This window comes from Anolis sagrei, chromosome X (assembly GCF_037176765.1).
Source record: "Anolis sagrei isolate rAnoSag1 chromosome X, rAnoSag1.mat, whole genome shotgun sequence".
Lineage (NCBI taxonomy): Eukaryota > Metazoa > Chordata > Lepidosauria > Squamata > Dactyloidae > Anolis > Anolis sagrei.
Genome location: NC_090034.1, coordinates 105,661,524 through 105,684,542, shown reverse-complemented (window position 1 = coordinate 105,684,542; position 23,019 = coordinate 105,661,524). Strand labels below are relative to the sequence as shown.

The following is a 23,019-nucleotide window of genomic DNA, read 5'->3' as shown; positions in this document are numbered from 1 at the left end:
TAATATCTGTGCCTTTTATCGTTTGCATTCCCACTTACTCAATGGCCTTTAAAATGTCCTGGTTTCTTTCCCGTCCTCCTCCTTTGTCCTCAGCTTCCTTCAATTGCTGCAAAATGAGTTCAAAATCAAGCCACATCTCTGTGCCTTTTAATCATTCTATGGCCTCATCTCATTCTGGCGGAAAGAATATAGTATTAACTGCCCACAGCTCCATGCTATGGAAATCCTGGGAGATGTAGTTTTGCATTCCCATTTACTCAACGGCCTTTAAAATGTCCCGGTTTCTCTCTCGTCCTCCTCCTTTGTCCTCAGCTTCCTTCAATTGCTGCAAAATGAGTTCAAAATCAAGCCACATCTCTGTGCCTTGTAATCATTCTATGGCCTCATCTCATTCTGGCGGAAAGAATATAGTATTAACTGCCCACAGCTCCATGCTATGGAAATCCTGGGAGATGTAGTTTTGCATTCCCATTTACTCAACGGCCTTTAAAATGTCCCGGTTTCTCTCTCGTCCTCCTCCTTTGTCCTCAGCTTCCTTCAATTGCTGCAAAATGAGTTCAAAAGCAAGCCTAATCTCTGTGCCTTTTAATCGTTTGCATTCCCACTTACTCAACGGCCTTTAAAATGTCCCGGTCTCTTTCTCTTCCTCCTCCTTCGTCCTCAGTTTCCTTCAATTGCTGCAAAATGAGTTCAAAAGCAAGCCTCATCTCCGTGCCTTTTAATCGTTTGCATTCCCACATACTCAACGGCCTTTAAAATGTCCCGGTTTTTTTCTCTCCCTCCTCCTTTGTCCTCAGCTTCCTTCAATTGCTGCAAAATGAGTTCAAAAGCAAGCCTCATCTCCATGCCTTTTAATCGTTTGCATTCCCACTTACTCAACGGCCTTTAAAATGTCCCGGTTTCTTTCTCTTCCTCCTCCTTCGTCCTCAGTTTCCTTCAATTGCTGCAAAATGAGTTCAAAAGCAAGCCTCATCTCCGTGCCTTTTAATCGTTTGCATTCCCACATACTCAACGGCTTTAAAATGTCCCGGTTTTTTTCTCTCCCTCCTCCTTTGTCCTCAGCTTCCTTCAATTGCTGCAAAATGAGTTCAAAAGCAAGCCTCATCTCCATGCCTTTTAATCGTTTGCATTCCCACTTACTCAACGGCCTTTAAAATGTCCCGGTTTCTTTCTCTTCCTCCTCCTTCGTCCTCAGTTTCCTTCAATTGCTGCAAAATGAGTTCAAAAGCAAGCCTCATCTCCGTGCCTTTTAATCGTTTGCATTCCCACATACTCAACGGCCTTTAAAATGTCCCGGTTTTTTTCTCTCCCTCCTCCTTTGTCCTCAGCTTCCTTCAATTGCTGCAAAAAGAGTTCAAAAGCAAGCCTAATCTCTGTGCCTTTTAATCGTTCTATGTCTTCATCTCATTCTGGTGGAAAGAATATAGTTTGGCCCCTCTTTTAACTGCCCACAGCTCCATGCTATGGAGACCCTGGGAGATGTAGTTTTGCATTCCCACTTACTCAACAGCCTTTAAAATGTCCCGGTTTCTTTCTCTCCCTCCTCCTTTGTCCTCAGCTTCCTTCAATTGCTGCAAAATGAGTTCAAAAGCAAGCCTCATCTCTGTGCCTTTTAATCGTTCTATGGCTTGGCCTCTCTTTTAACTGCCCACAGCTCCATGCTATGGAAATCCTGGGAGATGTAGTTTTGCATTCCCACTTTCTCAATGTCCTTTAAAATGTCCTGGTTTCTTTCTCTCCCTCCTCCTTTGTCCTCAGCTTCCTTCAATTGCTGCAAAATGAGTTCAAAAGCAAACCTAATATCTGTGCCTTTTATCGTTTGCATTCCCACTTACTCAATGGCCTTTAAAATGTCCTGGTTTCTTTCCCGTCCTCCTCCTTTGTCCTCAGCTTCCTTCAATTGCTGCAAAATGAGTTCAAAATCAAGCCACATCTCTGTGCCTTTTAATCATTCTATGGCCTCATCTCATTCTGGCGGAAAGAATATAGTATTAACTGCCCACAGCTCCATGCTATGGAAATCCTGGGAGATGTAGTTTTGCATTCCCATTTACTCAACGGCCTTTAAAATGTCCCGGTTTCTCTCTCGTCCTCCTCCTTTGTCCTCAGCTTCCTTCAATTGCTGCAAAATGAGTTCAAAATCAAGCCACATCTCTGTGCCTTGTAATCATTCTATGGCCTCATCTCATTCTGGCGGAAAGAATATAGTATTAACTGCCCACAGCTCCATGCTATGGAAATCCTGGGAGATGTAGTTTTGCATTCCCATTTACTCAACGGCCTTTAAAATGTCCCGGTTTCTCTCTCGTCCTCCTCCTTTGTCCTCAGCTTCCTTCAATTGCTGCAAAATGAGTTCAAAAGCAAGCCTAATCTCTGTGCCTTTTAATCGTTTGCATTCCCACTTACTCAACGGCCTTTAAAATGTCCCGGTCTCTTTCTCTTCCTCCTCCTTCGTCCTCAGTTTCCTTCAATTGCTGCAAAATGAGTTCAAAAGCAAGCCTCATCTCCGTGCCTTTTAATCGTTTGCATTCCCACATACTCAACGGCCTTTAAAATGTCCCGGTTTTTTTCTCTCCCTCCTCCTTTGTCCTCAGCTTCCTTCAATTGCTGCAAAATGAGTTCAAAAGCAAGCCTCATCTCCATGCCTTTTAATCGTTTGCATTCCCACTTACTCAACGGCCTTTAAAATGTCCCGGTTTCTTTCTCTTCCTCCTCCTTCGTCCTCAGTTTCCTTCAATTGCTGCAAAATGAGTTCAAAAGCAAGCCTCATCTCCGTGCCTTTTAATCGTTTGCATTCCCACATACTCAACGGCTTTAAAATGTCCCGGTTTTTTTCTCTCCCTCCTCCTTTGTCCTCAGCTTCCTTCAATTGCTGCAAAATGAGTTCAAAAGCAAGCCTCATCTCCATGCCTTTTAATCGTTTGCATTCCCACTTACTCAACGGCCTTTAAAATGTCCCGGTTTCTTTCTCTTCCTCCTCCTTCGTCCTCAGTTTCCTTCAATTGCTGCAAAATGAGTTCAAAAGCAAGCCTCATCTCCGTGCCTTTTAATCGTTTGCATTCCCACATACTCAACGGCCTTTAAAATGTCCCGGTTTTTTTCTCTCCCTCCTCCTTTGTCCTCAGCTTCCTTCAATTGCTGCAAAAAGAGTTCAAAAGCAAGCCTAATCTCTGTGCCTTTTAATCGTTCTATGGCTTCATCTCATTCTGATGGAAAGAATATAGTTTGGCTCCTCTTTTAACTGCCCACAGCTCCATGCTATGGAGATCCTGGGAGGTGTAGTTTTGCATTCCCACTTACTCAATGGCCTTTAAAATGTCCTGGTTTCTCTCTCGTCCTCCTCCTTCGTCCTCAGTTTCCTTCAATTGCTGCAAAATGAGTTCAAAAGCAAGCCTCATCTCCGTGCCTTTTAATCGTTTGCATTCCCACTTACTCAACGGCCTTTAAAATGTCCCGGTCTCTTTCTCTCCCTCCTCCTTTGTCCTCAGTTTCCTTCAATTGCTGCAAAAAGAGTTCAAAAGCAAGCCTAATCTCTGTGCCTTTTAATCGTTCTATGGCGTCATCTCATTCTGGTGGAAAGAATATAGTTTGGCCCCTCTTTTAACTGCCCACAGCTCCATGCTATGGAGACCCTGGGAGATGTAGTTTTGCATTCCCACTTACTCAACAGCCTTTAAAATGTCCCGGTTTCTTTCTCTCCCTCCTCCTTTGTCCTCAGCTTCCTTCAATTGCTGCAAAATGAGTTCAAAAGCAAGCCTCATCTCTGTGCCTTTTAATCGTTCTATGGCTTGGCCTCTCTTTTAACTGCCCACAGCTCCATGCTATGGAAATCCTGGGAGATGTAGTTTTGCATTCCCACTTTCTCAATGTCCTTTAAAATGTCCTGGTTTCTCTCTCGTCCTCCTCCTTTGTCCTCAGCTTCCTTCAATTGCTGCAAAATGAGTTCAAAAGCAAGCCACATCTCTGTGCCTTTTAATTGTTATATGGCTTGGCCTCTCTTTTACCTCCCCATAGCTCCATGCTATGGAGACCCTGGGAGATGTAGTTTAGCATTCCCACTTACTCAACGGCCTTTAAAATGTCCCGGTTTCTCTCTCGTCCTCCTCCTCCTTTGTCCTCAGCTTCCTTCAATTGCTGCAAAATGAGTTCAAAAGCAAGCCTCATCTCTGTGCCTTTTCATCATTCTATGGCTTGGCCTCTCTTAACTGCCCACAGCTCCATGCTATGGAAATCCTGGGAGATGTAGTTTTACTAAGGGTGCATCTTCCACTGTAGAATGAATGCAGTTTGGCGTCACTTCCGACTGCTCAAGGCTAAGTGGTATGGGAATCCTGCAAATTGTAGTTAGCACTCTTTGGCAGAGAAGGCGAAAAACCACATAAAACTATAACTCCCAGGGTTTTCTATAGCAGTTAAAGAGCAATCGAACTGCATCCATTCCACAGTGTAGACGCACCCTGAGTTGCACCTTGTCTGGAGAGGAAGGTAAGAAATAATTATAATAGTAATCCAGTTATTGCCACAATTATAGATCTTATTATTGATACAATTATAGACACTTATTGATTCCATTATTGATAGATATCATTTAATACCATTTATCATACCATTTTTGAAACCATTAATGATACAATTTTAGATCTCATTATTGATACAATTATATTGGTAATGTTATTGATACCATTACTGATACCATTAGATACCACTAATCATTATTGATAATATTATTGATACTATTGTAATACTGACTAAACAATACTATTATTGATGTAATTAATCATACAATTATTGGGACCATTATAGATAAGTTTATTGATACCACTATTGATGCCATTATATTGGTAATGTTATTGATACCATTATTGATGCCATCAGATACCACTAAACATTATTGATACCATTGTAAATACTTCCTGATAGATATTTATTACTGATATTATTAATCATACAATTATTGGAACCATTATAGATATGTTTATTGATACCACTATTGATACCATTATATTGGTAATGTTATTGATACCATTATTGATGCTGTCAGATACCATTAAACATTATTGATAGCATTATTGATACCATTGTAAATACTTCCTGATAGATATTTATTACTGATATTATTAATCATACAATTATTGGAACCATTATAGATACATTTATTAATACCATTGTTGATACCATAATATTGGTAATGTTATTGATACCATTATTGATGCTGTCAGATATCATTATTGAAACCATTATTGATACAACTGTAAATACTTCCTGATCGATACTATTATTGATATCATATCATACCATTAGTGAAACTATTATAGATACGTGTGTAGATATCATTCATCATGCCATTAGTGGTATCATTATTGATCTCATTATCGATACTATTATATTAGTAATGTTATTGATACAATTATTGATGCCATTAGATACCATTCGTCATTGTTGAAACTACTGTAAATACTAACTGATAGATACTATTACTGATATATTAATCATACCATTATTGAAACTATTATAGATACCTTAATTGATACCATTTGCCATACCATCATAGATAGCATTATTATAGATCTCACTATTGATACCATTATAGATGCTTATTGATAGCATTATGGGTAGGTGCCATTATTGATAGTACTATAGATCTCATTATTGATAGCATTATTAATCGATACCATTATTGAAACCATTATTGATCTCATTATAGATTCTTATTGATAGTATTATTGATATACTATACCATTATTAATAGATACCATTATAGAAACCTGTATTGATCTCATTATAGATTCCATTATAGATACTTATTGATAGTATTATTGATACACTATAACATTATTAATAGATACTATTACTGAAACAATTATTGATCTCATTATAGATTCTTATTGATAGCATTATTGATATACTATAGCATTATTAACAGATACAATTACTGAAGCCAGTATTGATTCTTAATGATAGTATAGATTCTTATTGATAGTATTATTGATCTACTGTACCATTATTAATAGATACCATTATAGAAACCACTATTGATCTCATTATAGATCTCATTATTGATTCCATTATAGATACTTATTGATAGTAGTATTTACACTATAGCATTATTAATAGATACCATTATTGAAACCATTATTGATCTCATTATAGATACTTATCGATAGTATTTTTGATATACTATAGCATTATTAATAGATACCATGATTGAAACCACTATTGATCTCATCATAGATCTCATTATTGATTCCATTATAGATATTTATTGATAGTATTATCGATACCATTGCTCATACCATTCTTGAAACCATTATAGATATTTGACATTATTGATGCCATTACTGATACCCTTATTGATAGCAGTAATATTGATAAGTAATAATTTAGGGAGTTATAGCTGATGATGTCCACATTGCTTTGTGGTTTGCCTTGGGCAGAGTCACACTCTCTCAGCCTCAGAGGACGGCAACATATATTGACAAGAAAACACTCTGATTACATCGCTGTGAATCGGACATGACTTGGAGGCACGCGACAGCAACAACGAAGTCTACGCAACAGTCTTAGTAGCAAAGCCATTGATTAACCCTCTTCTCAGCTGTCTAAACAGCCCCCCCCCCCGAGATCCCCGCTCGGCACCCAAAAGCGGCTGAAAATGATTCCAGTTTAATGTCAGTATTAATCACCCAGGAGCTAACGACGCCTTGATGGGATTAATAATTTTCCCCCTCCGACATGTAATTCAATTAAACACCTTCACTTGCTTCTTCTTCTTCTTCTTTTTGTGTTTTTCATTTACATGAATTAGAATCATTCTGCCATCTGTTGCCAAAACACCGAGGAAGGAGCAAAGCCAAGAAAAGAAGGCCGGAGAAAGATTATTATGATTATGATTCGCATTATTATTGATAACCATGCTAGATCAATACCATTGTAGATACCATGATATCGATATCGCTACTGATGCCATTAATTAGACCATGAATCGTGTCATTTTATTGATAATATTATTGCTATTATTATGGATCATAACATTACTGAAACTATTATAGAAACCATTGTAGTTACTTATTGATATCATTATTGATAGATACTGTTATTGATACCATTATACTTATTGATACTATTATTGTCATACATACCATTACTGAAACTATTCTAGATATCATTATTGATGAATAACAATACTGATACCATGAATCATATCATTGATCATGCCATTACAGAAACCATTATATTGGCAATTCTATCAGTTCCGCAATTGATATCATTGATTATACTATTACTAAAACCATTATTCAAACCATTATGGATAAGATTATATATATGTATTGATACCATTATTGACACCATTATAGCTAACATTATCAATACCATTATAAATATGCATTGATACCATTACTGGTAGATACCATTATTGATTTGGTTATTGAAACCATTAATCTGACTATTAATCATACAGTTATTGAAACCATTATTGATACCATTAATCCTACCATTAATGATATCATTGATCATACTGTTATTGAAACAATTATTCAAACCATTATAGATATGATTATATATATGTATTGATACCGTTATTAATACTACTAATACCATTATTGAAACCATTATTGATAACATTACCAATACCATTATAGATATGCATTGATACCATTATTGGTAGATACCATTATTGATACAGTTATTGAAACCATTATTGATACCATTAATCCTACCATTACTGATATCATTGATCATACTGTTATTGAAACCATTATTCAAACCATTATAGATATGATTATATATATGTATTGATACCATTATTGATACCACTAATACCATTATTGGAACCATTATTGATAACATAATCAATACCATTATAGATATGCATTGATAACATTAATTTTACTATTAGTCATACTATTATAGCTACCATTATTGATACAGTTATTGAAACCATTATTGATACTATTAATCCTACCCTTACTGATATCATTGATCATACTGTTACTGAAACTATTATTCAAACCATTATAGAGACGATTATATATATGCATTGATACCATTATTGGTAGATACCATTATTGATTTGGTTACTGTTACCATTAATCTTACTATTAATCATACTATTATAGCTACCATTATTGATACAGTTATTGAAACCATTATTGATACCATTAATCCTACCATTAATGATATCATTGATCATACTGTTATTGAAACCATTATTCAAACCATTATAGATATGATTATATATATGTATTGATAACATTATTGATATCACTAATACCATTATTGAAACCATTATTGATAACATTACCAATACCATTATAGATATGCATTGATACCATTATTGGTAGATACCATTATTGATTTGGTTATTGATACCATTAATCTTACTATTAATCATACCATTATAGCTATTGATACATTTATTGAAACCATTATTGATACCATTAATCCTACCATTAATGCTTTTCTGGAGTCTTTTTATGGCTTCATAAATTAGTTAAATTAGCCTCCCCACACATAGATGGTACCTAATTTTCCTACTAGACAGATGCAACTGTCTTTCAGGTTGCAAAGGTCGACAACAAGCTACACAATTGGTCAGAAGCTCACTCCGACCTGGGCTGGCTTCGAACTCATGAACTTTTGGTCAGAGTGATCTTAATGCAGCTGACACTCAGCCAGCTGCGCTACAATCCCGGTTATTGATAACATTATTGGTGCCATTGGAGATACTAACTTATTCATATTATTATTGATAGATACAATATTGATTGGTTATTGATACCACTAATCTTACTATTAACCATATCATTATAGCTACCATTATTGATACAGATATTGAAACTATTATTGATACCATTAATCCTACCATTAATGATACCATTATATTGATATTGTTATTGATACCATTATTGATGCCTTTGGATACGATTAATCATTATCGACATCATTGTTGATACCATTGTAGCACTGTGAACCCAAACACTGATCGATCTGGACCAAACTTGGCACACAGCCCTGATATACTGAAATTTGATTTCTGGAGGGGTTTGGAAGGAATCAAACTTGCTTTCTAGGAGCTGTAGTTCACCCACAACCAGAGAAACCATGACCTCTTGTCATCGAGGGCATCCTAGGCCCCTGCCTTCAAGCTGTTGTGACCACCAGCAGGGAGTTCCACAGTTCCTGGATGCAAAGATTGGGCCAAACTGATAAAATGTGTCCCAACAGCAAGCTCAACCAGGGACTCTACACTGCCATGTGTTCTCTCCTTTCACTTCCTTGCTAGCCCCAACTATGTAAAAAATCCCCCAATAAAGATAAATGAAATTGCAACTTTTGACCCTTTAGCTTGATGCTTTGTGTCTCTTCTTGCCTGAAACTATTCCAATGCATGAAACTAACCTTTTCCAGGCTGCGGGAGACTGCAGGCCTGCCCGGAATGCCTTCCTGGCATTCCGGAGAGGCCGAATCTGGGCTCCTCCAAACCGCGGATACGGAAACCCTCAGGGGCCCCCGTATCCGCGAGATGCTGGATCGCCTCCATTTTGGTGCATATTTTTCCTAGCTTAATTCTAACACTATCCGCTATTTCGCTTTTTGCATTTCGGGCTTCTACACCCAGGGAATAATCTTTTAAGGAAATAAAAATTGCTGAAATCAGGCTTCTCCTAGCTCGCCAAAGTAGCAATCCCTCTTTGGTGGGGTTTCAGGTTCCCTCCTCCTGGGGAAGACCCTCCTAAAGTTCCTATTGACTTCACTCCACTGATGGTGGACCTGGACCAAACTTGGCACGCAGAATCCCCATGACTAACTCAACTTGTCTCCCATGCTCTTTAACATCTACATGAAACCGCTGGGAGAGGTCATCCGGAGTTTTGGAGTTGGGTGCCACCTCTACGCAGATGACACACAACTCTACTACTCTTTTCCACCCAATTCCAAGGAGGCCTATCGGGTGCTGGACGAGTGCCTGGCCGCTGTGCCTGTCTGGATGAGGAGGAACAAACTGAAGATCAATCCTGACAAGACAGAGGTCCTCCTGGTCGATCCTAAACCTGACAGGGGTATAGGGTGGCAACCCGTGTCGGATGGGGTTACACTCCCCCTGAAGTCACAGGTCCGCAGTTTGGGAGTCCTCTTGGATTCATCGCTTATGTTTGAGGCTCAGGTGTTGGCGGTGTCTGGGAGGGCTTTCGCACAATTAAGACTCGTGCGCAACTGTGACTGTACCTCGCGAAGGTTGATCTGGCTGGGGTGGTCCATGCCTTGGTCACCTCTAAATTGGATTACTATAATGTGCTCTACGTGGGGCTGCCCTTGAAAATGGCTCGGAAATTCCAACTGGTCCAACGGGCAGCGGCCAGGATGTTAACTGGTGCTCCCTAAAGAGAGAGGTCAACCCTCCTGTTCAAAGAGCTCCACTGGCTGCCATTTATTTTCCGAGCCCAATTTAAGGTGCAGGTGCTTACCTACAAAGCCCTGAACGGTTTGGGACCAGCCTACCTGCGTGACCGCATCTCCGTCTATGAACTCACACGTTTACTTCGTTCATCTGGAGAAGCCCTGCTTGTGATTCCACCTGCATCGCAAGCGCGCTTGGTGGGGACTCAAGACAGGGCCTTTTCTGTGGTGGCCCCCCAACTCTGGAACGCCCTCCCCAAAGATCTTAGACAGGCCCGTACATTGGCAGTCTTCAGAAAGAACTTAAAGACCTGGCTGTTCCGATGTGCCTTCCCTGAATAGGAAATCCCCAATACCAAATTTGTATTGTTATGTTGTGTTTGAGGCCTTGGCCTTTGTAAGCCGCATCGAGTCCTTCGGGAGATGCTAGCGGGGTACAAATAAAGTTAATAATAATATAATAATAATAATAATAACAACAACAATAATAATAATAATTGCTGGAGGGGTTTGAGGAGACTGGTCCACCATAGTGGGAGTTGCAGTTTACCCTACAGCCAGAGAGCACACTGAACCTCACTGAGGATGCGTCTACAGCAAACTTGCCCAACATAAACAACGTTAAGTACTGATGGAGTTTCTGGGGGTTGATCTTGCATGATGGGAGTTGTAGTTCACCCACAACCTTATGCATTCGGTACCATTAAAAATGACTTTTTCCAAATAACCCAAGCTGTTGTTGTTCATTCATTCAGTCGCCTCCGACTCTTTGTGACCTCATGGACCAGCCCACGCCAGAGCTCCCTGCCGGCCGTCACCACCCCCAGGGTCTCCTTCAAGGTCAGTCCAGTCACTTCAAGGATGCCATCCATCCATCTTGCCCTTGGTCGGCCCCTCTTCCTTTTGCCTTCCACTTTCCCCAGCATCATTCCTTTCTCTAGGCTTTGCTGTCTCCTCATGGTGTGGCCAAAGTACTTCAACTTTGTCTCTAGTCTCCTTCCTTCCAGTGAGCAGCCGGGCTTTCTTTCCTGGAGGATGGACTGGTTGGATCTTCTCGCGGTCCAAGGCACTCTCATAACTTTCCTCAGCAAAAAAGCATCGATCTGCCTAGTAGACAATAATTATCATCATCGTCTCGAAAGAAATATATGACATATGATGCAAGAGTTTTTGCTCAATAATTTATTAATAGGAACATAAGAAAACATCATATTATATAAAAATAGATAATATATTTTCAAAAAACATTTCATAAAAAAAATAGTAATACAGAACAAGAGTATCATTCTTTCAAGTAGCTAACACTGGTCAGAATCAACATTGGTTTGAAGGCACACAAACAATAACAACAATCATGATGGTGCAATACCAGGCCTTTCCAGCAGGGGGCTGCCTTGCATGGTCATTCCTGGTCCAAGTGATTAAGTTTCCACTGTTTGCAAATTGTCTCTCTATTTCTTTTTAAATAATAATAATAATAGCCACTCCGGGCAAACAGGCGCTGAAGCGTGGATAAATAACACTTTTATGAATACGATCCACTTTAAATAATGACGCCTCCCCTCCCTCCCTCTTGAACTTGTTAATTCCAGGCTCGAGGAAATTAAAATAAATTACATAAATAAAACGGCTCTCTGTCTTTGGCAATAGCATTCCATCACAATAAATAAATACGCCTAAGGAAAATGCAACTCCTGCCGGAGGAGTGTTGCATTTGGAAGGAAAGTGGGAGATAGGAAAATGAGAGGATTTCGGGGGGACATTTTGGGGGGTGCGTGGATTGAACATAAATAATATTGAAAATACTGGAAACACACACAAAACAAGTAGCTTTTGGGACTAATTCGGTGTACAAAGCTCAGCTTTTTGGACCGTTTTGATCTCCCAAAATCCAGGGGCCTTCTAGATGTGTTGAACTACAACTCCCAAGAGTAGATATCATAAGAAAGGATTGTTTGGAATCTCCAGATTTAGAGTCTCTTTGCAACGGAAGGAAGATAAATAGAGAAAGGACATGCTTCCCTTGCCTTTGGGTAGATCTCAATGTCAATATATCTCAATTGTAGCTATTTATTGCAGTTTCGATCCCTGGTTTGCATTTTTGGACCATGCACTACCTCATTTTCCCGATTGGTCTCTATCACCATCTAATGTCCAATGCATGTAATACATCCTTTCGGACCATTCACTGCCTCTTTTTGTTCCTATTGCTCTCTATTGCCATCTAGTGTTCAATGCAATGCAATGCAATGCATCATTTTGGACCATTCACTGCCTCTTTTTGTTCCTATTGCTCTCTATCACCATCTAGTGTTCAATGCATGCAATGCATCCTTTCGGACCATTCACTACCTCTTTTTGTCCCTATTGCTCTCTATAGCCATCTAGTGTTCAATGCATGCAATACATCATTTTGGACCATTCACTGCCTCTTTTGTTCCTAACCTATTGCTCTCTATTGCCATCTAGTGTTCAATGCATGCAATACATCATTTTGGACCATTCACTGCCTCTTTTTGTTCCTATTGCTCTCTATTGCCATCTAGTGTTCAATGCATGCAATGCATCCTTTTGGTCCATTCACTGTCTATTTTTCCTCTATTGTTCTCTATTGCCATCTAGCGTTCAATGTATGCAATGCATCATTTTGGACCATTCACTGCCTCTTTTTGTTTCTATTGCTCTCTATTGCCATCTAGTGTCCAAAGAATGCAATGCATCCTTTTGGATAATGCACTACCTCTTTTTCCCATTGCTCTCTATCGCCATCTAGTGTTTAGTGCATGCAATGCACCTTGGTAGAAATAATATAACAGTTTTGAAGAGCTGGGTGGGGATGTTGGGAGTTGTAGTCCTATCAGTGGTGTAAGAAGGCTCCTGGATTGGGGAAATCTGATGGAAGAGGGTTTTGGGAATATGTTGACCCCGCAATTTCTCAACGGACAATCCTATTCTTGTTGGTGCAGCAAAGAGCAGGATGGGTCTTGGGGTCTTTGGATGCCGCAAATAGGCCTCAGTTGTTAGAATGATGGCGGTGATGATGATGATGATGATGATGATGATGATGCAGGCTGATGTTTTTGATCTCTTGGAGCAGGCTGAGGATATTCATCCCTACTGCGACCTCTAGGCATTTCGGAGATTGCTAGAATGGAGAAGGAGAGAAGGAGAAACTTTGATTATGCATCTATCTACTGCAGTTAGACTCCCCTTTAGAGTGCTATGGAACCGTGGGAGTTGTAGTTTCCTTTCTAGGCCTTCCTTACCTCGGTGTTGCTGCTGTTAAATTGCTGCAGCCCTTCCTTGAATCCCTGCAAATAGCCGGACTCCTGATGTTGGGAAGGTCTGTGTTGCATCTGAATGAGAGAGAAGAAAATGGATTTTAAGCTATGGACAGATTTTGCAAGGATGTGGTGAGATCCTTGGAAAGCCCCATTGCAGCGCTATCACCCCCACTTTAATTGCCATGGAAACCTGGGATTTGTAGTTTGAGAAAGGCCCAGCATTCTAAATGCCTCTCCCTGGAAAACCCAGGATGCCATTGCACGGGGCTCAAGTACAATGTCCCCAACTTCCCCAGTAACTGAAAATGGAAAATGAATGCAATAGAAAGACAGAGTTGCAAGCGCCATCTACACTGCAGAATGAAAGCAGTTTGACACCGAGATCGGACTCTGTAAAGGATAGTTCAAAATCAGGGAATTCATAGTTTTGCCAAGGACACCAGGCTGGAATGATCCATTAGAATGATTCCATATCCAGAACAGAAGGAAAACAAGGAATCTAGCCCCCTGAGATAGACTGAGATGTTATTTCTAAAGATTAAAACAATAACTTTGGTCCGGCTCGAGGGCTTAAGCTATCGCTGGGCAAACATTAGTCATTTTGGGTTGTTGTAGGTTTTTTTGGGCTATATGGCCATATTCTAGAGGCATTCTCTCCTGACGTTTTGCCTGCATCTATGGCAAGCATCCTCAGAGGTAGTGAGGTCTGTTGGAACTAGGAAAAGGGGTTTATATATCTGTGGAATGACCAGGGTGGGACAAAGGACTCTTGTCTGCTGGAGCTAGGTGGGAATGTTTCAACTGACCACTTGATTAGCATTTCATAGAATCAAAGAGTTGGAAGAGGCCTCCTGGGCCATCCAGTCCAACCCCATTCTGCCAAGAAGCAGGAATATTGCATTCAAATCACCCCTGACAGATGGCCATCCAGCCTCTGTTTAAAAGCTTCCAAAGAAGGAGCCTCCACCACACTCCGGGGCAGAGAGTTCCACTGCTGAACGGCTCTCACAGTCAGGAAGTTCTTCCTCATGTTCAGGTGGAATCTCCTCTCTTGTAGTTTGAAGCCATTGTTTCATGTCCTAGTCTCCAGGGAAGCAGAAAACAAGCTTGCTCCCTCCTCCCTGTGGCTTCCTCTCACATATTTATACATGGCTATCATGTCTCCTCTCAGCCTTCTCTTCTTCAGGCTAAACATGCCCAGCTCCTTAAGCCGCTCCTCATAGGGCTTGTTCTCCAGACCTTTGATCAGGCCAGGCCTGGCAGTACCTGGGGCAATCTTTTGTTGAGAGGTGATTAGATGTCCTTGTTTGTTTCCTGTACAAACTGTTAGAGTTTTTTAAGTCATTTTAATCCTGTCATCTTTCTGTTCCTTTCATTATTTCCCTCCTCTCTGCCTCCTCCCCTCTCAATGGCTGAGAGGCCGAAGCGGCACTAGCCCTCTGACTGGACAGAGCGCAGCCTTGCTAGCCGCACATCCCAGCCAGCTGATGATGCCAACCAATCAGTGAAAAGCTGGCAAGGGGGGCGGGAGCGGGAAATTTGAATTTGACAGCTCTGTATTTCCTATAAAAACGATAATATTTTGCCTTGTGATTTATGTCGATTTGTTGGCAGGCTACTGCAATCGTCATCCTTTCCAGCTGGAATGAAATAAAAACCTCGGTGGCTTTCTCTTCAACTTGGTGAGATTTATTCTGGAATACCGGCTTCTTTTCTCACCAGGCAACCCACAATGGCTTGGATCTCTCTATCCACAGCCACTCTAAATGGCTCAACCACATAACTGCCAAGGCTCAGTGCTATGGCATCCTGGGATGTGTAGTTTTGCAAGGCCTTACTTTGCAAGAAGGTTGCCACAAACTATGTTGAATCGGCTGAGACTAGATATGTCGTTGAAACACTATGGCAAAATGTTTCCCTCCCACAGAAACAAAGTTTTGGCAGTTTAATAAACTTTTTGCACATGTTTATGATATACCCAATTAGGGAATTGCATTGATAACCTAGGAATAAATAGCGTGTTACATAGTTTAATGTGTTTCTTTACTCACACAGACTTTGAGTTCGTCTCTGTAAGGCAGCAAGAACTCCAGCACCTTGGAGGTGTCTTTGGCGAAAGTGGTCTCACTCTGGTTTTGCAGGACGGGGATGACGAGGTTCAGCTGGAGCCCCATGGCTTCCATCCTCTCCCATTTCTGCAAGAAGGAGGAGGAAGAGGAGAGAAAGAAAATTCAGGACAGGATCCTTCATAGCTTTACAGCATTGTGATATCTTTGGACTCCAAAGCCCAGAATAACCCCTTGTTAAGTTGCATCTATACTGCTGGATTTAATGCAGTTTGACGCCACTTGAACTGCAATGACTCCATGCGTGGAATCCTGGTAGTGGGAGTTTCACAAAGGCAAAGGGTGTCGGTGTTTTGACAAACTGAAAATCCCAGGATTGCATAGCATGGCACCGTGGAAGTTAAAAGTTGGTCATGGGAGAACTGTGTGCCAAGTTTGGTTCAATTCCATCGTTGGTGGGGTTCAGAATGCTCTTTGATTGTAGGTGAACTATACATCCCAGCAACTACAACTCCCAAATGTCAAGATTCAATTTCCCCCAAACTCCACCAGTGTTAACATTTGGGCATATTGAGTATTTGTGTAGAGTTTGGCCCAGATCCATCATTGTTTGTGTCCACAGTGCTCTCTGGATGTAGGCGAACTACAACTCCAAAACCAAAGGACACGGAGCAGCAAACCCTTCTAGTGTTTTCTGTTGGTCATGGGAGAAAAAATAGAAAGAGAAAAAATAGGACAAGTGCAAAGAAGCTAGAATGGATTCCAAAGAACTTCTAAATGTGCTAAAACACAAAAGAGACATGCACAAGAAGTGGAAAAAGGGAGAAATCACCAAAGAAGAATTCAAACAAATAGCCAACACCTGTAGGGAAAAGGTCCGTGAGGCTAAAGCACAAAATGAGCTCAGGCTTGCCGGGGACATTAAAAACAATAAAAAGGGCTTCTTTTCTTATGTCAGTAGAAAAAGGAAAAACAAGGAGGCGATAGGGCCTCTTCGAGGAGAAGATGGGGCAATCCTGACAGGGGGTAGGAAAAAGGCAGAACTACTTAATGCCTTCTTTGCCTCGGTCTTCTCACAAAAAGAAAGTTATCTTCAACCTCAGCAAGACGGAGTGAATGAGGGATTAGAGGACATCCAACCTGAAATTGGGAAACAAGTCGTCCAAGAATACCTAAAAGAATACCCAGGGCCAGATCAACTACACCCAAGAGTATTGAAGGAACATTGGGTTGTTAGGTGTCCTGTGTCCAAATTTGGTGTCAATTCATCCAGTGGTTTTGGAGTTCTGTTAATCCCACAAACGAACATTACATTTTTATTTATATAGATTAACCATAGCTAATAATGATAACAATAAAACAACAACAACAATAATAATCTTTATCCTGCACTTTCTCTGTTGTGAAGCTTTCCAAAAAGGCGTCGATTACTCACTGTCAGATTGTCCATTTTGGGCAGCTGGAGATACTTTTCGGAGCAATTTTGCCAGGGCTCCACTCCATTAAACCTCAAATCCTCCTGGAATTAGAAAAAGAGTATATGTTACCAAAAAATATGAGGAAATGCATTTATGGATTGGATTAACTCCATGCAAGCCAACCCCGTCCCACTTACGTATTTGTTCCGTATTGTCCGGAATGCGCCCCGGTTCTCTGGGGTTTTGGGGAGGAAACAGGTCCTCCGTGGTGCGCCGTCAACGTCGTTGTTTTCCAGGGAGACCAAAAGGGCCACAGAGGCCAGGAGGCACAGTCTGGCAACAGCTGGAACAGAAAATAGATTTGGGAATGAGAAAGAAGGCTCTCTGCATTGGGAGAGTCACACGCTCTCAGCCTCGGAAAACTACAGTTCCCCTGACCCTATTGCAGAGAGCCATGGCGACAGGAGTGGTGCCGCACTGTGTCCGTCCCACAGTGTAGTTGCACCTTTTTGATTGATGTGCAAAATACTGCATACAAAACAAACTCTAAGTTGTGTGCATACAAAACAGAAATAAAGTTTTGTGTTTAGGCTTGAGTCCCATTTCCAAAATACAGTATTTAGCATGTATATCAAGATACACACATGTATAAGCCACACCGAGTCCCTTGGGGAGATGGTAGCGGGGTATAAATACAGTATTATTATTATTATTATTATTATTATTATTATTTGTGCATGTGTACAACTGTGTGTGTACAGTTGTGTGTGTGACTGTATATTAGGCATGTATATCAAGATACACACGCACATGTATGCACCCACATGTGTATATATATATATTTACAAATATAAATAATATTTGTGTGTGAGTGTATATTATTAGGCATGTATATCAAGATATACATACATGTCTATGCACACACGTGTGTATATATATGTGTGTGTATGTATATGTATATATAAGATGTGTGCATGAGTGTATATTATTAGGCATGTATATCAAGATACACATGTGTATACCTACACACGTGTGTGTATGTATATCTATATATAATATGTGTGCATGAGTGTATATTATTAGGCATGTATATCAAGATACACATACATGTCTATGCACACACGTTTGTATATATATGTGTGTGTGTATGTATATGTATATATGATGTGTGTATGAGTGCATATTATTAGGCATGTATGTCAAGATACACATGCATGTTTATGCACACACACATGTGTATATATATATGTGTGTATGTATATGTATATAAAATATGTGTGTATGAGTGTATATTATTAGGCATGTATATTGATATGCACATACATATGTGCACACTTGCACACATGTGTGTATATATGTATGTGTGTATGTATATGCATATATAATATGCGTATATGAATGTATATTATTAGGCATGCATATCACGATACACACACGTTTGTGCACACATGTACATATATTTGTGTTTATGTATGTATATATATAATATGTATATATGCGTGTATATTATTAGGTATGTATATCAAGATACACACATATGTGTGTGCACACATGTATATATATATGTATGTATGTATATGCATATATAATATGTATATATGCGTGTATATTATTAGGTATGTATATCAAGATACACACATGTGTGTGTACACATGTATATATGTGTGTATGTATATGTATATAATATGTATATATGAGTGTATAATATTAGGTATGTATATCAAGATAGACCTGCATGTGTGTGCACACATGTATATATGTGTGTGTATGTATATGTATATATAATATGTCTATATGAGTGTATATTATTAAGCATGTATATCCCTCCCTTCCTTGTCTCTTTTCTTTCTCCCTGTGATCACAATGTCCTCCAAGCTGCATGAATGCCATTTCCACTGCCAAGGCCATTCTCATGCTGGAGGTGAACCTACATGTGTGTAGGTTCAACTGGGACAGTTGGGGCGGATACCAAAACAGGATGCCTGTGTCCCTTTGGGCTCAATGGACTGGGTGCCTCCATTGTCGAGGGAGCGGTGCATTGAAGTGCCTTCTTCTTGAGCCTGGTAATCCCAAGTTCAGAGGGGAGGCATGGCAGATAATCCAGTTTGCAGAGAGGCGGCGAAAGGGGACGCAAACCCCGTCCGTGACAAATTAATCCAGAGCAAGAGGGAAAGTGCCGCTCACCTCCAGCATGAGAATGGCCTTGGCAGTGCGAATGGCATTAATGCAGCTTGGAAGACGTTGTGATCACAGGGAGAAAGAAAAGAGACAAGGAAGGGAGGGATTTGGATGTCTGTGGAGCAGATGGATTGGTTTTAGGTCCATTCAAGGCCTCCATAGACAGTCATAGTGGGCTAGCACCTCGGCCTCCTTGGCTACTCGCTTTTGTAGGCTATTCCATGGATGTCTGGGGTGCATCCACACTGTGGTATTAATGCAGTTTGATGCCACTTGATACCTCAATGCTATGGGATCTTGGGAGTTGTAGTTTCCCAGGGCTTTCCCTGGGTGCATCTACACTGTGGAATGGATGCACTTGTAAACCCACTTTAATTGTCATTCCTCAATGCTATGGCATCCTGAGAGTTGTAGTTTCCCAGGGTCTTCCCTGGGTGCATCCACACTGTGGAATCAATGCACTTTGAAATCCACTTTAATTGTCATGGCTCAGTGCTATGGCATCCTGGGAGTTGTAGTTTCTCAGGGTCTTCCCTGGGTGCATCTACATTGTGGAATTCATGCACTTTGTAACTCACTTTAATTGCCATTGCTCAATGCTGTGGCATCCTGGGAGTTGTAGTTTCCCAGGGTCTTCCCTGGGTGCATCCACACTGTGGAATTAATGCACTTTGAAACCCACTTTAACTGCCATTCCTCAATGCTATGACATCCTGGGAGTTGTAGTTTCTCAGGGTCTTCCCTGGGTGCATCTACATTGTGGAATTCATGCACTTTGTAACTCACTTTAATTGCCATTGCTCAATGCTGTGGCATCCTGGGAGTTGTAGTTTCCCAGGGTCTTCCCTGGGTGCATCCACACTGTGGAATTAATGCACTTTGAAACCCACTTTAACTGCCATTCCTCAATGCTATGACATCCTGGGAGTTGTAGTTTCTCAGGGTCTTCCCTGGGTGCATCCACACTGTGGAATTAATGCACTTTGAACCCCACTTTAATTGCCATTCCTCAATGCTATGGCATCCTGGGAGTTGTAGTTTCTCAGGGTCTTCCCTGGGTGCATCCACACTGTGGAATGAATGCACTTAGAAACCCACTTTAATTGCCATTGCTCAATGCTATGGCATCCTGGGAGTCGTAGTTTCTCAGGGTCCTGGGAGTTGTAGTTTCTCAGGGTCTTCCCTGGGTGCATCTACACTGTGGAAGTAATGCACTTTGAAACCCACTTTAATTGTCATGGCTCAATGCTATGGCATCCTGGGAGTTGTAGTTTCCCAGGGTCTTCCCTGGGTGCATCCACACTGTGGAATGAACGCACTTTGAAACTCACTTTAATTGTCATGGCTCAATGCATTGGCATCCTGGGAGTTGTAGTTTCACAAGGTCTTCCATTTTCCCTGGGTGCATCCACACTGTGGAATTAATGCCATTTGATGCCCACTCTAATTGCCACGGCTCAATGCCCTCACATTCTGGCAGTTGTACATTGCACTCTTGGGCAGGGAAGGCTCATGATCTTGGAAACTACAACTCCATTATATATATATATATAGAGAGAGATTATTATTACTTTTTCGTTCTCCAGATTTTTGGAAATTTCGGCCTCTGTTACCCTGCCTAACTTGGCCAAAGGAGGTCCCACATTTAGGAATGGCCAAATTTGGGAACCTATTGCCTCAAATAATTCAATGGCAGGGAATATGTGATAATATCTCCCTTTTCCGCCGGTTTCCGCACTACAGAAACCGCTTTGTCCGGTTCTCTTTAGTGTCAAGGAAGAGTAATGGCTCTGCGCTCCCTTTATGGCAGCCCTTGACAAATCCAAAGAGCCTCTCGGCGCATAATCGCCTTCCCTCTTGAGCCGAGCATGGCCTCGGCCTCTTCTTCCCAAAGGGATTGCATGCGCAGGAGGCCCCTGATCCATCCCAAGGGAGGCTTTTCCTCCAGATTTGTGTCCAAATTCTGGATGTATCTCCATAGTCTGGCCATAAGATGTCACAGGGAGGGCAGCCCTATGCGCTGGCGCATTGTCTGTGGATTGGCCTTGTGGGAGATCCAAATCCCAGGAAGGTTGAGCACAGGGTTTGACCCACAAAGGATGGAATTGGGACATGCTGTGACTTAGATTGGCACATGTCAACACATGCTTGTGTCCAGCTGTACCACAAAGGCTGCTGATAGGTAAAGTGGCCTTCTGTGAGGTCACTGGGTTGGCTGTTTTCCTTTCTCTTGCTGTCTTTTTCTCCATCCCTTCTTCCCTCCATTCCATCTTTTTTTCCTTTTCTTTCTTTTTCTTTCCTCATACCTTCTGCCCCCTTTTCTCTTCCTTTCCTTCCTTCCATTACTCCCTTCTCCTTTCCTTTCTTTCCCTTCTTTTTCTCCTTTCCCTCCCTTCATCCCTTCCTTCTTCTCTTCCTTCCTTTTTCTTTCCTCCTCTCGTACCTTTCCCCCTTTTCTTTCTTTTCCTTTCTTCCTTTTCTTTTTCTCTTTTCCCTTCTTTCACCTCTTCTTTGTCTTCCTCTCTTGTACCTTTCCCCTTCCTTCCTTCTTTCTTTTCTTTCTTTTTATTCCTCATACCTTCTGCTCTTTTTTCTCTTCCTTTCCTTCTTTCCCTCGCTCCCTTCTCCTTACCTTTCTTTCCCTTCTTTTTCTCCCTCCCTTCATCCCTTCCTTCTTCTCTTCCTTCCTTTTTCTGTCCTCCTCTCGTACCTTCCCCCTTTCCTTTCTTTTCCTTTCTTCCCTTTCTCTTTTCCCTTCTTTCATCTCTTCTTTCTCTTCCTCTCTTGTACCTTTCCCCTTCCTTCCTTCCTTCCTTCCTTCCTTCCTTCTTTCTTCCTTTTCTTCCTTTTTCTTTCCTCATACCTTCTGCCCCTTTTTTCTCTTCCTTTCCTTCCTTCCATCCATCACTCCCTTCTCCTTTCCTTTCTTTCTCTTCTTTTTTCTCCTTTCCCTCCCTTCATCCTTTCCTTCTTCTCTTCCTTTCTTTTTCTTTCCTCCTCTCATATCTTTCTCCCTTTTCTTTATTTTCCTTTCTTCCTTTTCTTCTTTTTCTGTATTCCCTCACTCCATTCTCTTTTCCTTTCTTCCCTTTCTTTTTCTCATTTCCCTTCTTTCATCTCTTCTTTCTGTCCCTCTCTTGTACTTTTCTCCTTCCTTCCTTCCTTCCTTCCTTCCTTCCTTCCTTCCTTCCTTTCTTCCTTTCTTTCCTCCTTTCCCCTTATCCGCATGTCACCTTTCTATCCCAGTGCCATCACAGAGTGGCCACTTCACCTTGCGACAGCCACTCCTTCACCTAGCAACAGTAAATCTAGTGACATCACAGTGGCCACTTCACCTACCGACAGTGATTCCTTCACCCAGCAGCAGTTAATCTACTTGACACCACAGTGGCCACTTCACCTAGCAACAGTCACTCCATCACCTAGCAACAGTCAATCCAGTGACATCACAGAGTGGCCACTTCACCTAGGGACAGCCACTCCTTCACCTAGCAGCAGCCAATCTAGTGCCATCACAGAGTGGCCACTTCACCTAGCAACAATCACTCCTTCACTAGCAACAGGCAATCCAGTGATGTCTCAGAGTGGCCACTTCACCTAGCGACAGCCACTCCGTCACCTAGCAACAGTCAATTCAATGACATCACAGAGTGGCCACTTTACCTAGGGACAGCC

The 23,019-nt window shown here is 41.2% G+C and overlaps 1 protein-coding gene across 1 annotated transcript; it reads right to left on the bottom strand.

The window, feature by feature from the left end:
• Positions 1–13,411: 13,411 nt before the first annotated feature.
• Positions 13,412–19,205, bottom strand: LOC137094876 (uncharacterized). Its single transcript, XM_067460796.1, has 6 exons — positions 19,136–19,205; positions 17,364–17,509; positions 17,184–17,267; positions 15,734–15,877; positions 13,665–13,754; positions 13,412–13,543 (listed from the first exon to the last, which is right to left on the bottom strand). Exons 1-6 carry the CDS (start codon positions 19,203–19,205, stop codon positions 13,412–13,414), a joined length of 666 nt encoding a protein of 221 aa, XP_067316897.1.
• Between the last annotated feature and the right edge of the window lie 3,814 nt (positions 19,206–23,019).

Bases quoted from the DNA above. Each gene is read 5' to 3' on its own strand.
- LOC137094876 (XM_067460796.1), bottom strand. From the start codon at position 19,205: ATGCACCGCTCCCTCGACAATGGAGGCACCCAGTCCATTGAGCCCAAA. The intron at 17,510-19,135 runs GTATCCGCCCCA...TTTCTGTTCCAG, and splicing joins GACACAGGCATCCTGTTTTG to CTGTTGCCAGACTGTGCCTC. The intron at 15,878-17,183 runs GTGAGTAATCGA...TCCTTCTTGCAG, and splicing joins CCAAAATGGACAATCTGACA to AAATGGGAGAGGATGGAAGC.